The sequence below is a fragment of the Corvus brachyrhynchos genome, unplaced genomic scaffold (genome assembly GCF_000691975.1).
Source record: "Corvus brachyrhynchos isolate BGI_N302 unplaced genomic scaffold, ASM69197v1 scaffold50, whole genome shotgun sequence".
Classification (NCBI taxonomy): Eukaryota; Metazoa; Chordata; class Aves; order Passeriformes; family Corvidae; genus Corvus; species Corvus brachyrhynchos.
The window spans coordinates 623,155-641,641 of NW_008235964.1; the positions used below are offsets into that span (position 1 = coordinate 623,155).

Here is an 18,487-nt window from a genome sequence, read left to right on the forward strand (position 1 = left end):
TATTAAAATGAAGGCAAGGGTTGGGGACTGGTTTTCTTTTGTAAATTTGCCAACTTGATCTGGTAAAGTGAATGTTCTGACACAAGTCAGACTGAATCAACAGACACATCACTTAATAGAGGAAAGACCATGCAGAATCTTTGGCATTGAAAAAGGTCAAATATTTCAGGCTTGGACACTGGCAGAGAAAGGAGACTAAGATGGAACAAGCAAGTCAGGAATGTGAATTAAAGCTAGCTGGTTATTAGGAGCATCTATAGCCCACAAACCCTGAGAAACTCAACCTCCATCTGGTTTCAGTGATCATACCATTCATTATAATATGATTATTTTTTAAGATATGGTGCATTTCAAACTGTTAGTTTTGGTTACCTGCAACACTTAATAAATGTGGGAATCAAGCACCAATAACAAAAACAATGACATCTTTTTTACCTTCAAAATACCACCACCCAGTTTAAATCTACCTCATATAGCATTTCAGAGACAATGCTAGTGGTAGTGTGCAGTGGTTAGCTGTATAGGGCTCCTTCGTTCCTGTTCAAAGCTACAGGCATGACTACAGCTGAGGATGTGTCAAAAGGAAGTGAGAAAATTATCTCAGGGCAATTACTGAAGAAATTCTGTGGGAAGTCACTGAACAAAAGAAGGAGTAATGTTACATCTTTGCAATAAAAATAACTGCACAGATCATAGAGGAAGTAAAAAAAAAAAGACTTTTAAGAGCAGGTAACCATCAACCATTACCTGGCTGCATAGGTCATGGATAGGCCAACATTTAATAAGGATTAAAAAAAAAAAAAAATTAGGGTATGCCTAGTATACAGTATTAAGCTCATTGATTCATTGAATGCATTCATCATTTCCTCTTGTCATTATAGTGCAATCTTTGTTGTAAATCTTGGTTTATGTTATCACTGATCATCCACGAACCTTGCCAGCATGAGTGATCGACTCTTAGCAGAATTGATGGATGCCAATGCCCTTCTGGGATTGAGCACTGTCTTTGCTATTTCTCTCAGCAATAGTCACTCATTGGATACTGAAGACAGTGGATAGTAAACACTTTGAAACTAATGAATTTGAGGAAGTGGAATACTTAATTTGTATTGATTGTGCAAATGCCATTGCTTTGCCCTTCAACACCCTGATCCAGAATGGCCTGTAAAGCCACATTCATCACTGGATGAATACATATCAATTAGAATAAACAGCAGAGGAACTGCAAAAATTACTTAGGATTTCACCTCCCATTTGTAATGTAGCTCAAACCTACCTAAATTAGTAGTAATTGAGAATCATCAACACACAAATGACATTTTTCTCCTCAGCCTATATTCTCAACCTGATTCCTGACAGGGAGAAACCTGATGTCCCTTGATTTGAAATACACTGCTTGGAGCATGTTTAGGCCTAATCTTTTGGGCAACAGACCCTGGAAATCTAGTTGTCATCTACAAAAGTCAGTAATGTGACAATCTGACACATATTGAATTAAAACCTAGAAGAAATGTCCCATTCTTAGGGAAGGCAATGGAATTCAGCTTTTAGTTTGACTTTAAATTGCGCATTCATAAGAAACCCAACAGTGTTACCTTTAACATTGTTGCATGCTCAGAAAGTCAAAGAAAATGAAAAGAAAAAATAGTTATATATATTTCCCTGCACAGCCACACCTGCTCCTTTTAAGTTATACTGTGGAGACTTATGAACAGTGAAGATGATGATGTAATTTACTCTTGGCCATAATAAACCTTAGACTTCAATGCTATGATCTCACATTTTTCATGAATATTAGAAAGAAAAGAAAACATCAATCACTGTCTGTAAATGTGAATATTTAGAACTCTGCATTAGCAAAATCATATCAGGCTTCTTTTAAGCCAAGTAGCTGTGTGCCTAACTGATCTCATTTCCATTTTTATCAGTTTTACCTTTGTGTAACATTGAATTCAGCAGACACTTGTCTTTACGCCACAGTCACAAAGGGCAGAATCGCACCTATACGAGTTCAAACCAACAAAGATGAAAAAATTGCAAAGGTTTTTGACAGCTGTATTATAAGAAAAATGATCAGATACAGATGACAGCAAAGCATTTCTAGCCAAGAGAGTGTTAAGACAAGTTAAGCAATCAATCATGTACATCACTCGCTATTCAGCGAGTCGACATTCGACATCTGAATCAGTCATTACAAAGTAAAGAGAATTAGTAAAGTCTCTTACAAAATGCAAATAAGTGAACTGGAGGACAATAGAGTCAAATTCTAGAACTTGGCAGGAAGCCATAAGAATTATTTTGACAAGACTGCTTGGGGTAATTTGATTGTTACATTTAAAAGAAAAATAATTTTTAAAAAGTGAGCTTCACTCTTGAGCAGTACAAGTTTGTGATATAAATGTATAGTTATATTTAGTGACAAAAAGTGTAGAATAAGGAAGAAAATATAGTGTCTGCTCTGATGCTTTGTTACACTGCTGCATGAATTAACTATTTTTGGTGGTAGTGAGAGTTTTTCCACATAATTTCAAAGAATTCCAAAGCTAAAAGCTATCCCAAATGGTATGCAACTATCAGTGTTTGTCTTCCTTGAACATGTTGCCTACTAATGTTTTTGCAGAGTTTCAACCTGCTTCAAAATCCACTGGGTATAAGTGAACATCAAAAATAGGTTTAACGTCCGCAGAGCTGCAAAGCTGCAGGTGTGAAATTCTGTAAAATCAAAAGTATCACTATTACATAGGTCCAAAAAAATCCCTACCTAACATCTTCCTTCTTAATACAAAAGAATAAGTAAAAAAGAAGGAAAGAGAGTTGAAAATTAGGCAGAAACTTTGGTTTTGACAGCAGTTTCTCCTTAATTTCTAACAGCATACGGGATGCTGTCTTACACTCACTTCTCAGTTGGAGTAATGGTGGAAAATGGGAGTGATCTTACTGAAAACCAAAAAAACATAGAAGGTAGCTGCACTGTTAGGTGAATCCTAGACATCCAGGCATTTGGCATCTGTTCTGAAAGGAGTTACATATGTTCTTGGCTTGCACGTGTGGCAGAATTGACACAAGCATTACATACCTGAAGCTCTGGGCATGCCCTCTGGCCATCAGCCCTTGGATGCTGATGGATTCACTCCCTTTCTCATCTGTCTTCATGGCTTCATCAATGGAGCTGCTCCTGCTCCTAAGAGTGCATGTTTGCCTTCATACTTCACAAGGTCAGGGCTTGAACCATATAGGATTTGTCATCACCAGGAAACTTTCTTATTGATGACTTACTAGTGCAGACATGCCTTAAAATGATAGAGATGGTTTGGTTTTGGTCCTGATATGAAAATAGGCTTAAAGAAAGTGTGTTCTCGTTAATATTTATACTATTATGGTCTATATTAACGTATGGTAAAAATATTTTTCAGAAAAATGCATATGACTTTGTTAATATTTGAATAGCTGAGATGATTCTGTGGATCCTTGCACTTAAAAAAATCCTGTCCATGGCAAATGCAAAAGCTCTGTGAGGAGTATCAGAACTAGAAAATTACTCTCGAGTTTTAAAAGAAACAAAGTTACTTTCCCTTGTTTCATTCTTGTTCCAAGGAAGGGAACAACATGCTGCCTGTGTGAGAAAGCTTGGAAGACAATACATTTAAGAATAGATGTTACATGTTATTTTATCTCATCAGCTATTCATTCTTATCCCTGTTCTCATAGCTTACAGATCTTTATGAAACAGTTTCTTCTGCTGGAAATAGGAGATTTTGTGTTTAGATGTGTTTTTTTATCAGCTGGTTATCCTCAAGTTTATCGTTGCAAATCTTATTGATTGAACAAAATTGAACTTTGTCCAACAGTTGATGAGCTACATGGATAGAATTTTACCACCTAAGAACTCATACAGGCTTTTGATTGATTTCACTGTTGTTTTGACCTCTGTGTAGAGCTGAAACTTACAAGCAGTTTGGGTGTGTGAAATAAAAACATTCAAGGGCCCAGGTACATAATGCTTTCACTTGTTTCTACACCAAAAGCACAAATTCCTAAAAATATGTCTGTATTACTCAAAATATAAGTCTCTATTTCATCTGACCATGTTAACAACAAAAGTATTACCTTTATCTTACAGAAATGTTGGAATCCAACAATATAATAAATTTCAATGGACTAGCTAATAGCTCCAGTTACCATACTTTCCTCTTGGACGAAGAACGCGGTCGACTGTATGTTGGAGCAAAGGATCACATATTTTCTTTCAACCTGGTTAACATCAAGGAATATCAAAAGGTATGTTCATTCATGTTCTGTACAATGTAAATACATACCTTTAATGTTAAAGACTCCCTATCACTCAAGACTATGTTGTGCACTGTTGGAATTATATAGTAAGTGTTTGGATGTCAGGAATACTGTTACAACAAAAATATTTGCTGACTTTATGAAAAGAAATTTATAACGAGCCTGTGACCTTTGACTATATAATCTACAATAATTTTTTTCAGACTACAAAAAAGTAGTAAATGGTAAGTGAATAATCCAGCTATTTCCCAAACAAGACATACTTTCATGGCAACTGCTAAAAAAGCCAAACATCTATTATGACAGTTTATGGAGAAAGACCTTACTGCTCTGTATTTGTTTGCAGATAAAAGAAGCTATTTGGGAGTCCAAGTGTTGATTTTTCTTCTTTAACTCAAGCACATGTAGGCACTCTGCTTCTGCTGCTTTCAAGCCAAAATAATTCCAGTATTAATAAAAGACAAACAATTCCATAAAATATTGCCGTTCTTGATGGAGATTGTAATTTTCCGGTAAAAGTTGGTGACTAATTAAAAGCTGACAAGCAGTTTAGTGTCAGTCTTCTGCTAAATAAATAATTAAATTTTCCTTTATTTTAGTAAGACAAAATGCCAAGAAGGTAAACAATGGGATGGAGGTTTGATTTTTTTACATTAAGTATTTTGATGGCACATTTTAAAATCCAGAGAGTACCCTTTTATGAGAGATATATTACTTCAATACCCAGGGATTATTTTTTTTTTCTTAGTGTTCCTGACCTTTTGGCTGTTTAACTATTAGCTTCCTAAGATGATAGCAATAAATATCTTGTGTTTTCTGTTCAGAGGGAAGACAGGCTATTCATTTGTATTCTCTAAGGATAAGAGGATAAAAGGAAAACTGGCTATTTTCTTTTCTATTCTCTTTAGTGCAGCTATAAAGGAAACTAGCTATTTATTTGAATTCTCTGAGGGATCAATAGCTTAATGTGCAAAACATCTGGAATAATAAAGGAAAGAAGGTGTTTCCATTGCAGAAAACAGCTCTGTAGAATGGGAGTGATTGCAATTTACATACTTACATATTCAGATACTTTTAGAACACTATTTGACTTTATATACAAATATTAAATAAAGAACTGTTGTCAGTAACATGGAAATGTATGTTGGCAACAGACTTAGAGAATTTAGACTAGATTTAAGAATAGACAAAAGGCTTTAAGAGTTTGGGGATCTGTTTATTATAGACGGGAGAGCCATGTACGAAACTTCAATCAAAATTACAATGCAGCCAGTGCTGCCCTGGAGCTCAAACTTCACCAGTTGTTGCTTCTACCATGTAAGAAAACTCAGGTTCCTGTATAAATGCTGATGGCAACATCAAAACTCAAAAAGCCAAATTTTTCAGTGTATTAAAACCAGTTTGACTTAACTGTCTTTTAAACCAAATTAGAGGAGAGAGAATTACTGTGAGACTAAGGAAAAAGAACATCTGATTTGAAATACAGTGGTTTGAAAAATACTGAGATTTTTGCCCAAAACTTGAACTAAACTTGAACCGGTCGTTTTGGGATATCTGAGAAGTTTGGTTAATGTTTTTCAACCTAGTAAATTTAAATTTTCACATCTCTGCACATTTTAAGCTGAGAATAGCAACAGGAAGTAGTGGGAATCCTCTGAGAGAGAATGTGCTCATAAAATTTTCAACCTTATTTTATAGACTTACGATGTTTGATTGCTGTTTGGACTTCATTAAAAAAATTTTGAATTTAAAAAATGTTGCAAACTGTATTTTCAAATATCATCTATAACATCTCCTTTGACCCCTTTCGTCCTCTACATTCCATCTTTTTTCTTTAATATTTTGCCTTTTGCTTTCTATTAACAAACTATATTGAACACCAAGACTGTAATCCAGACTTAAGGACATTCATATTGCATTATCTGAGGCTCCCAAATGAATAGCCTGGCATTTTATGGGAAGATCATGTTTTATTCTATATGTAATTCCTAAAAGCTTTTCAAAGAAACATGAATAATTGACTGTGAGGGTCTTTGGATTTTCTCTGTATGAGGTGAGATCCATTTTCTGCTAAGCTAACACTACAGAAAACCTAGATTTAGGATTAGTTGTGTTAGGGTAGCTCTATAGGAACAGCATAAACATGTTTTGATGGTATGATACTTTTCAAATACTATAGCTCCTTTTTTATTATTTAATTAACTGAACTAGTGCAAGAGTGAACTATTAGATACCCTGAAGAGGCAAACACCTCATTTCTGATGCTGACTCTAATGTGTGATTATATTTCTATTACATGAGATTTAAAAGATTAAAGAAACACTTAATGGAGAGTCAACCTTCTTATCATTAGGGCTGAAGATTCACAGCTGAAATTCACAATGCAGACAGTATTTCAAGATTGTTTTTTCTGTGACACCTATTATCCCAATATTTCATTTCTTTGTTGTCAAATTTTAAGAAAGAAAAGGAAATAAGGAAAAGAAGGGGGGGAAGATAAACTGGATAAAGGGACTAGCATTTGGCCTGCAATTTGTGAATGCTGAAGCATGAAATAACACAATGTGATTTTTGTTTTGTGTCTTTAGATTGTTTGGCCTGTATCACATTCCCGAAGGGATGAGTGCAAGTGGGCTGGAAAAGATATTGTGGTAAGTACAAATCTTTTTAGCATTTTTTTCCTTTTATAAAACATTGTAAATATTTTATTATGTCCCACTGTGTTAATTCTTGAAGTATTTTTCCTGCTCTGTAAGGTCACACTCTGATCATAACTTCAGTCTTGAGTTTTCTCAGTCCTCTTATATAGAAATTTTGTCTTCATGACCAAGGGTTTCAGTTTATAAATGGAAATCATGCAGATGAACTAGAATTTATCTACCAAAAAAAAAAAAAAACCAAAAAAAAAAAAAAACCAAAAAAAAAAAAAAACCAAAAAAAAAAAAAAACCAAAAAAAAAAAAAAACCAAAAAAAAAAAAAAACCAAAAAAAAAAAAAAACCAAAAAAAAAAAAAAACCAAAAAAAAAAAAAAACCAAAAAAAAAAAAAAACCAAAAAAAAAAAAAAACCAAAAAAAAAAAAAAAAAACCAAAAAACAAAACAGTAAGAAAGAGAAGATAGAAGAAATAACAGAATAAGAGATATTGACCCTGGAATACTCATCTCCTGATGAGAAGGTACATAATATTCTGACCCATTTTTGCCCTGCTCCAGGTCCCAGTCCTCAAGGGAGTTCCAAGAAGTGCTTTCTCTTTGTAGCATCTCTCTGGAGCCAGTGGGTTCCCCAGAGCTCTTCCCTGCTTGGAGTTCACAGCAATATTGAGGTCAAAGTGGTTTTAACATTCTTCATCAGTTTTAGTGCCTCAGGAACGACACTGCTACGCTGGGCATCGTTTTCTGAACATTTTCTCTCATTCCTCTGTACATCATATTCCCTGTATTTATGAAGTAAGAGAGACATAGCCAGTAGCCCCCAAACAGCAATCATTCCAAACTGATAATAACTGTCTTCTTTATAGGAACAGTGTGGGAAATAGGGCTGAAAAAGGGGAAAAAAAGATAAAAAATACATGCATGCAATGAGCCAAACAAATACTTGCATAGCAAAGCCAAATGGGAAATCATCGTGGCTGCCAAGGTATAAGTGAGAGTGGAACTTGGCCCCGTGTGTATATGCTATTGGCCTGATTTTCAGAGATGATTCTGTAAAATATTCATAATGCCAACCATATGCCTCTAGAGAGCTCCATTTGAATAATTTCCTAGGTCATAATAAAAATAGTCTCATCAGTCTTTACCTAGGCCATAGAGGACAGCTGTCTTCAAAAAAAGCCATCTGGGAACAGTAGAGGTAGATTGGGTAAAAACTAAGAAATATGGGCTAAGCTAAATATGTGATGGGATAGCTGAAATGCCAGATACCTAGGCTATCTCATTACATAGAAATAATACATTTAAGTTAATCCATGCTCGTGTCCACAAATAATTTTCAGGAGTACTTTGCAAGGTAAGCCTAGAATATCTAGTATTCAAGGTTAAAAAAAAAGGGCTAGTGTTAAATATGTGAGCAAATTAACTAACCTTGCTACTTCATCTCATATGAAGTATTATGATATTCCATTAAGTAGATTTTTTCCATGGCTGGAGTAAAAACCTAGAAAACTAATAAGAGATTCAGTGCCTAGAATGAAAGTATATGCTTATCCTTTTTAAATAATTATTTTTAGAAATTCACCATACTAAGAAAGAGTATGCTTTACACATTGCACTAAGCTGATTCTAATTCAGCGTAGTTGTTTAAAATTGTAGAGACACACATTCTGGAGTAAGCTGGGAGGTTCAGGTCCCCATCCTTTGAGTGTGGTGAGCTTGAGAGGACTGCTTATACTGTAACTTCTATTCACCTTGATTCTTTTGCTTCCTGTGATACTAGGACAGCTACACCTGCTGCTCACGAGTAGAAGGTAAAGCCCACACCACATTGCACTGGAGTGTGTGACCCTGGTAGTAGATCCTGTAAGATTGTGTGGGGTGGTTTTTTTGGTTGCTTTTTTTTTTAAACTCTAAAGTTCTCTAGAGGAGTAGGTGAGAAATGAAATAAACACATAGGTGAGATGTAATATGGGTCCAGTTTTCAGTAGGCAACTAGAAAGAGGGAATACACAACTTGATGTGTTCAGAACATCATATTTTAATATTTACAGCTACCTGTTCTTGCCATAAAACAGTGCATTACAACATATTTAATGCAACTGCTTTAAGTCTAATTACAGATAATTTAAAAAAACTGATTATTCTTGCCTCCTTTAAGTCATCGTCAGTACCTTGGGAGTGTGAAATATAAAGGCCATAAAAATAACACAGCAGACTCTTATTAGAGGGAACAAGAGAAAAAGAAGACAAATAAAGTGACATATAAACCAGGCTTGATTTAATACTGCTTTCAGCATGTACCACGTCTAAGATATTATATACTCCTCACTTGTGATAGTTCAAAACTTTCTACATGACAGTCTATACTTCTACATTGAGGTCTTTTTAAAAAAAACCCTCCTTTTAATTATTGATCTCCAGGGTAAGTCAGTGCTGAAAATGCAAGTCCCCACTAATGGGCCAGGTGCACTGCAGCAGCTGCAGCCCAAGCATAACCCCAGCCCTGCCCCACTGCTAACCTCAGCTATGACCTCTGAGATTTCCTCTCATAATTGTAAGAGGTAATTCAGCGTTGTTTTCACTCCTTCAGAGGGATTCCTTATCCTGATGCTGTCAGTCATGCCAGTCCCAGCACAGCAGGCTTGTGTCTCAGGAAGGTCCACACGGGATTTGAGGAGAGCAGCCAACAGGGCCTATTCCTGCTCTCCTGCTACCCCTTTGTTACTTAAACAGTCATTTTAATTTCTGTTTCCTAAAGGGCTTAGTATATATTATTTACTTAAGCTTTACTCACTGTTTAGGTAGATAGAACTTTTAAAGTGTGCTTTGGATCTTCTTCCATATGAGTAAGCTGAGAAGAGTTGCTGAAAGACCCCCACCTCAGCTATGCAGTACCTACTTAGAGCAGGACTTCTCTAAAGAACGTTAACTGCTACACTTTCCCTCAAAATTATAGACTTTTTCCAATAAAATCATAATTACTGTCCCATGTAAGCACTTAGCATTACAATATATTTCCATTTCCTCAGTATAGAGTATCGCAAGCACCAAAGTAACATTGTTCATGAAAAATTAAAGTCTATAAATAATAAGTAAGAGACTTATGTAATTCAACTAAATGAGCAATTCTGTGAGGATTTCTTGCTATTCTGGACTTCAGTGTCTTATTTGATCTATTCTGGTTTCTGTAAGTCTTGTAAATATTTCTCATGATTCCTGGCCAGACCTTGGGAATGATCAAAGAAGACAAAGTCTCTACAGAATATTTCTCAGCTTTTATACTAAACTTACTGAACAGTCATACTGCTAGTCGTATTTCTCACTAGTGAGCCTCAATATTTCATTTAAAAGTCGTACAGTCACCTGGGCCCCTACAAAAACACATGGCAAACTCTGCATTACATGTGGGTTAAATAATAGCTAACTGAAGGAAAAAGAAAAAAAAAAAGTGGCTGCAATTTCATTCTGACATTCCTAGGATATCATAAACCAGCAAAGCAAAGCTTGGGTGCTTTACAAAAGTTATCAGAAGCACTAATTAGCTTTGCAGGTAGTCATAGGGTAAGGATATGTTCCTAACGGGAAACCTCATTTAGTCCTTAAACGATTAATTAGCTTTAAAAATTTTGGCTGCTGTTTAGTTGATACATCTCTGCATTAGATTTGGCTGAGGCACTGTAGCAATAGTTCACAAATTACACAATTAATCAAGGAAATTCCTATTAAAGAGTACAATAGGTTTCTATGACATGAAAGCTTAAAAGATGTGTTTCTGAAGGGCACCTTAGGATGTTATTTTCAAGTGTGACTTGACTATCCAATTTATTTAGCCACTTTTAAAGATTCCAGGTCAAATTAAATTGTTGAAATAGTCCCTTCTGGCCTTGACATGTATAAATCTATAAAATTTCCGTAGGTACTTTAACAAAGTCACGTAGGAGAAGCTGCACGATGACAGACACTTACACACACTTAGCATACTGTAAGATACCAGCCTCTCCTTGGATGTTTCTGGTGAGAAATATACGTTGATGTACAAACAGATACAAAGAGTACCAAGTACTTTTACTTGGTACCAGCAAGTTTCTACATCTGCTCTGTCACATGAACATACACAGTTACATACATACAGGTCCAGAAAGAGTTACACTTTGTGTATACAGCTGAAGTGTACCAGCACATTTGCATGTGGGTAAGCACTGACTGTATTGTAATTTATAGGAGATAGACATCTACCTGGGCTATTTCATTGCAATTAAATTTTACCTAGTTATTATCTCTTACCTGATTCCAGCTGTGCGTAACTTTTTTATGCTTAATAGTTCTCTTGACAGCAGTTTGGAATCACTTCAGATCAGAAACCTATTTCCAGTGACAAAGCAGCAAGGCTCTTTACACTGCACATATTTGATGACATAGCCATATTCTGTGCATGCTTCTTTGCATTCAAGTGTGGCTGGCACCTAATTATTCAATTTATTGTTCATGCAAGTAGAATCACATGACTGTAATTTAATTCACCATCTAATTTTTTACAATAATATTTAAAGCCAAAATGTTCACATGCCATCTTAGTTTGTGCTTCCTTTAAAGTTTTCTATCCCCTCCCTAAAATATAGGAAGGGAGGGGATGGATCTGTAGGCTTATGGATTCATCAGTGTGCAATTTGGAAAGAAAGAAAAAACAAAAAAAACCCAGAAAGTAAAAAGTGACTCGACAAGTGTCCCTCAGCCATATCTGGTGATGCTTTGGAAAAACACAGCTAGAAATAATTGAACACTAGTCCCTTTAACTCATTTTATTACTGTTGTTGCCTTAGGGAAAACAGAGGAACATGGAGGGAGAAAGTAAAAGTAATTCTTTTCATCTGTTATTGTAAACAAAGATCTGAAGAGGGAATCTGAAAATTAAATATACAATGCTGGCTGAATCTAGAAAGCATGTTTCTAAATTCATCTGACAGGCACAACTTTTCCGGTCAAATTACCTCTGGCCCTTTGGGTGTGCCAAAGAGAAGTTCATTCCTTTTTGTCAGGGTTCTTCCTTTGGAGGACATCTACAGCCAAACGTCCAGCTTTTCTCCCACCAACCTTCATTGCCAGACCTTTTTCCTTTCTGGCTTCCTGTCTCCAGCATAGCAGTAAAATTCTTTAGCAAAGCCTAAAGACCCAGGATGCCCACCCAGCCTGGGGAAAAGACAAAGGTGAATGTCTCCTGTCCAGATGGGCTAAAATGAGTAAAAATCCAAAGAAACAGGTCTCAAATGAGTTTGGGGACAGAATTTACTCTCAGTATGACCTACTACAAGAGGAAAAGTGGTTTTTGTGACGTGTAAGACAAATAGTGCCAGAGCATATTCCTTCCTAGTCTATCAACTGTCCCAGTTAGTATCCTGCGTTTTTTAGCTCGAGGGCTGCTCACTCTTTCCTCTTGTCCATGTTCTTTAATGTGGACACAATTTCCTACCAAAGCATTCCTTACCATTGGGGGGAGATGAGAGTGAGACATTTGTAAGCAGTGTGCTGCTGCAATACTACTGCTTTGGAAAACTGCTGTGCATAGACTACAAACAAAGGAGAAACTCAGATGGGGCGGAAAAAACCCCTCAAAACCTACAACCACTTCACTCAGAGGTGAACTGGGCTTGGTAAAAAAGGGGTTAAGGACATTGGAATCTTTCAAAGTCCTGTGGAGCTCTCAAACAGACCTTCCCCCCCAGGAACTTCTGGTTGTGCCAGCTCCAGTTCTTGGATGGACCCCCACAACACACCAGCATAAAGCCTTATTTATGGCTTATTGCAGATGTTGATCCTACAGCTTGTGTTCATTTAGGCATTTGCATATATTTCTTTCTATGAACTGACCAAGGCAAATCAGTTACTGTAAGGTAATAACTTGAGTCCTTACACAGAGGAAGAATTAAGTTGGCAGTTGTTCAGATTTTCATATTTTACCCATTTATGTATCATGGGAAGTCATTTAAGGCTTTCAGTATGGGGAACAAATTGATATAGATCAAGGAGAAAGCTAATTTTCCAATTTTGGGCTTATTTTTCTGTTATAGGTATGACTATAGAAATTTGCTTCTGAAGGAAATTTAATATTCAGCAAATTTAATGCTGTCTTGCAGAAATTTTTTCTTCGTTGCTTTGGAAATACAAAGTCAGAGTTAGAAAAGGGGAAGTAAAGGAGAAATGAAGGAAAAATAATTCCCAAAATTACGGGGTTTAATTTTCTATCAGTATGTGTTCCTCATGAGCCCTCATTTGGCCTTGGCAAAGTCTGAGAATTATTTATGGCTGAGTTTCCAGCTATTGCTGTTTCAAAATGTTGTTGGGTAATTCCATGTTATAATTTACTGCACCCCAAGATGGACAGAGTAAATTTATTCTTCATACATTTCTTTCCAGAAAAACACATTAACTGGATGACTGGTAGAAATGATAGATATGTTTAGTCCCTGGTTTTTTTCAGGGCTTCAGTCTGAAGCTCATGAAGTTAAAGAAAAACCTTTTCTTTGGTGCCAGTCACATTTTACTTTTTTTTTCCCCTAGATTTGCTTCACATTGTGTCTATTCTCTTTGTGATTATCTATTGTTTTAATAAAAGTTAATTTTAAAATTAAGGATAGGTCTGCTCTGAAAGATCACATATCACAGTTCCTCTGTTCATCTATACTCAAGATGTGGTCACTATATCTCTATTAATTTAGGCCACAAATAATTTTTTCTGTAGTTCTGTTACTTACATACACTGAAAATATGTCTACTTAATTTCTCCCTGCTGCACACGAGTTAAAATATTGTCTTTTTTTCTTTTGTAGTAACTAAGAGAACTAAAGGGAAAGTTCTTAAAATAACCTAGGAAATAATATGCAATTTTTTCTCTTCCATTCTTGATTGTTTGTTGTTATTCTGACTGAGTGGTGGAATCTCTGTTGGATTAAGTAATCTATTCATGTCTTGTTCCCTTAGGTAATTCCTTTCTGATTAACATTTTCCAAAACCTTTAGGTTACTATACATGTATCATGAATACATATATAGACAGAGAAAAAAAATCCAACCAACAAAAAGATAACAACATGCCCCCCAAAACCATTCAACAAACTCACATTTCAGCAATTTCACTTGGGTGCCAAATTTTTACTGAGTGGTAATTGTAAGCTTCTGCCACTTACTGTTTTTCTGGTTTAGCATCTCTGTCATGTCACAGCAGTTTAATATCCCCACAGAAATTTCCAGCTTCCCACAGTAAGACATGTGTAACCTCCTAGAGTAGCTTACACAGTGTATTTATTTACAGCCACACACACTGCTAAGCAACTGCCCCTTGGAGATGCCACAGTCTTTTGCTTCCTTTCAACACTTCATAGTTTTACCTTCACTTTCAACACACGAGTTTGGAGTATACTTATCTGAGGTGGCTATGAGTGGAAGTCATAAGAGGATATGCCTGTACTATGCTGAAAAAAGGCAAGCTGACTGATCTGGAGCCTGAGCATCTTATGTGCCTGTAACAGGCTTGGCAACTCGTTTGTCTGAAATACTCCACCCAATTAGCAGGTGTTGATCCAATTCGGAAAGGCAGGGTGCAATCTGATTTCTCCAGGAGACAGGTGATTACTCCACCCAGATGGAAGAGATAGATGAGAGACACTCCTTAGATCTAGGCTGTGGTTGCAACTTAAATTGCTGCTGGGCTTGGTGAGACTGCCTGAGCTGAAACCCAACACTAGTGTACATTTCTTTGCTAATAAAGCCTGCTCATATTGTGGGGGAAGTTTACTCTGTAGAACAAAACAGTTTTTAAAAAAGTTAAGGTCAGAAAAGAACTGGCTTCTGCTTGACCTCAAGGCTTCCCAGTATTTTGAGTTATTTCTTAAGTACTCTTCTGTTCCTAGAAAAAGTTATTTTGTGCTGTAGGAAATGCATACTGCTGAAAAACAACAATTCAAAATAAAGGAAGCTTGCTAGAACTCATGGAAAGGTTTAATATGCAACAGTCATCTATGCCTGCAAAACCTAAAAACCCACTTGTTTGCTGGACTGCATCTGCAGAAGACTTTGGTTTGTCTTGTTCACTGTGCATTAACCAGATGAACAAAAATATGACATAGTCATTAAATCAGGTATTTTGTGCTGCAGCCTTTTTGTGGCATCCCTCTAGCTGTTCACATGTCTGGAAAATGTATTATATGCATCTTCTGAATGAAGATTTCAGGGCTTGAAACATGTTTTGTTGTTTGAACATACTGAATGCAGAAAAAAATTGTGGAAATTTAACTTCCAAAGATCACTAGGTCAAATGGTTAGTGCTAATGACAAAGATTTAGAGGTCCAATGTGTCAAGGGAGGCATCTTCAAAGCATGGCTTCTAATCACTTCTTTAAATGGCTTCTGGATTAAGATTGTTTTCAGGACAGACCCCAGGGAATATCCCACCCAGCTCAGCTACCTCCATGCTTAGCCTCAGTGGTAAACCCTGGGCCAAATGACCAAATACCAGTAATGACCCAGATTTGCAAGTGGGTAGGTAGGCAGGCAGGGAGACATCTTGTGTTTTGCCCTCACTAACACGAAGGCAGAACCAGAGAAGCTTTCCATCTGCTGTGCAAGTGTACTGACAGTACAACTGTTTGCTAATATGGCTTGCAGTTTTGTGGCTTGAAGGAATCAGGATATATTTGCACCTTTTTTTGCTGGCTTTTTTAAATCATCTGCTTTCTTGCCTTCTTTTTTCTTGTCTTGATGCTTTAATGGTTTAAATTCACGCAGACATCCTGCAACTTGAGTAAATTATACGCTTTAAATATTCTCAAGAACTCTTGTCATATCAAAAAATCAGACAGGTAACAGGCATAACTTAATTGGAAAGATAACTGGAAGCACAGTAAGCTGTAATATACAACCAAAAATTTCTTATCAACCCTTATCAGTCTGAAGTTTCACAGGGCATATCTTGTCAGCAGAGGAAAATTTAGGTATGAAACTAATCAATGGTTCCTGTGCAATGCTGGCAGTGGTCACCATGCCTAGGAATAGAGTCACTTATGACATCTTCAAAGGAGTCAGATCCCCCAAATGACAATACCATATAATCCTGTGATTCTGTAGATCCTGTAGATCCTGTAGATCACAATCCAGCGTAAGGGCCACTGAATCTGGGGATCTGTCAGCTTTGAAAAATTAGGCATATTCTTGGTTTGTATTTGATTTGCATGTGTGTGTGTGATGAAATGCACACTGCTTGTAAGGCTTTGACAAATGGGGGATGTAACCACCAAGAAGTAAGGTAATAGAAACCCCTTTCTGTAACACAGACCCCAACACTTCAACTTGCTTCACTCAGCACTGCAGACTAGCTTTTCAGAGGGTAAGACTATAAAACATTGATCCTGCTAATTGCAAGGTACAATGATGATAAAAAGGGGATGTAAATGATGGTATTGATCCCAGCTGCAAGGGGTGAACAGTCATAAATCACAGTTTGCAAATGTTTCCACGCCAGCTGTCCTCCCCCACTCTAAAATCATGCACCTGCCTATACAAGTTCAGCTGGAAGGTTATCTCATGGAGTAGAGGTGCCAGGCAGGATTTCCCCACCCATTAGGGCCTGCACACAGCTTCCAGTACCTGGGGACTTTCCTGTTCCTGCCCATATTAACACAGTAGCTCTGCAGCACTGTTGCCAACCAGCCTACTCCAATAAAATAAAATTTTAAAAGACCATTTCATTTTAACAGGACCCAAAGAATTTGCTTTGTTCAATGCTTATTCTGGGTCTGTTGAGGCAGACTCTGCGCTTGGACCAATATTTTTCCAAATGTTACTGTAATAAAAAGAGGGACACAGCAATAATTTTTAAATAATGTTACTGCATTTTACGAAATCTTGCACCCAAACAGCAGGAGCTGTGAAAGCACACACGATGCAGAGCTCATCCCGAAGAGGCTTCCTCGCCCATGCTTACTGACATGCTGAAGTCTTTGCCGGGTCTAGCTGAGAATCCATCATCTGTGTACATGGCAATCACACATATATTTATTGCACTAACACTTCAGAAATATTTTCCTTGAAACAATGCTGCTCCATGCTGAAAAAGATATCTGCCAGTACTGACTGAACTGATGGCAGCCAGCAGTAGCCCACCAGAAAAAGAAAGAAGTTAAAAAGCTCCCTGATAAACCCGGAACATCTTTCAGCAGTGTGATAAACTTGAATGACAGCAGTAATATCAGGGATTACGTATTTTCCATGGATATCCCTGACCTCATTGCTTGAAAATTCAACTAATGGGACAGAAGAAGGAAAAAAAAAGTAAACATAATAATTAACCTCTTGCATGGGACTTCAAATGAAAGCTGTCCATCCATTTTGATTTAAGACACAAAACACGTATTTATTTTGCTTGTCCAGCTGTTAGATGATAGTTCTAAATCCCCTTGTCCATCCGGTTTAGACAAAATCTTATGATATTTTAATCACTTGGCTATGTGGAAAGGCTGATATAAAGGAAGAATGCATTACTGGGTCTGATGCTTATCTGGATTAAATCAGCAGAAAACTGTTGAAGCTAATGATAATGTAAAGGATCATTTAGTCTTCTACTTACTGCCCTACATAATCTGGCCACTTGCATTTGCTGTAATATCTAAGAAGCAGTATGGACATCAATGTTGGTTTAAAAAAAAATGAAACCACTTTCTTAAAATATGGAGAAACATCTGGATATTAGTTAGTCACAGGGACTTACCCTTCAACTTAAAAAGATGTCATTAAAAACTCTTTGCTGCGTTAGTAATCCATAGAGGAGAGATAATTACTGGAAACTCCTAAAACCCACCTAAATTCTGTTTTAATTTTCATACGTGGAGCAGATGTTTTGACAGATGGATGGACTTTATTTTTGTAACTGTCCGGGAAAAGTCTGCATAACACAGCCCAATCAGTGTTACATATCTTTACTGTTTGTTTTTCAATCTTTCTGCGTTTGGCTCTTATTCTTTTGGTTGCAGGCATTTTCTTTGTAATTTATTTTGTCAGGCTAATCTCTCTCTGCATAAGCCCTTCTATCAGCTTGATATATAAATATTAGAAAACTCTTAAAAAATAAATCTGTCTGTTTGGTTTGTAAGTCAGATACATTGATCTTCATATAGTGGGTGCCCTTCTGGAAAACCTAATTAACACTTTATCTCCTCTTCAAGACAGGCCCTCTGCCCTTATAGCTGGTACATAATATTTGAAATTAAAATTTTGAGTTAAGACACCTGTCCAGACACACTGGACCTCTTTTACTTTAATTCACACTCTGAATGTGACAGTCTAATAATTTCTTAAATTGTTCTACAAGTAGGACTTTAGTGTAGCAGAATTTGCAGCTGAGTTGGTGCTGTGGCTGCGTTACCGTAGTATGATGCAAACTCTTTTAGCCACTTTCATTTCAATAAATCATTAGCGTGGAACTGAGGATCTGAACCCCACAACTTCCTCAGAATTGTCTAGAGGAAGTGTAAACATGTTCATTGTACGTGGAGTTCAAT

The 18,487-nt window shown here is 36.7% G+C and overlaps 1 protein-coding gene across 1 annotated transcript in view; it reads left to right on the forward strand.

Annotated features, from left to right (window-relative positions):
* The window catches only part of SEMA3A (semaphorin 3A), a 165,656-nt gene that overhangs the window by 43,813 nt on the left and 103,356 nt on the right, over positions 1-18,487 (forward strand). The window contains exons 2-3 of the mRNA XM_008629577.2: positions 4,121-4,278; positions 6,879-6,941. Of these exons, the coding sequence (XP_008627799.1) occupies positions 4,121-4,278; positions 6,879-6,941 (221 nt within the window). The remainder of the gene's footprint in view (positions 1-4,120; positions 4,279-6,878; positions 6,942-18,487) is intronic.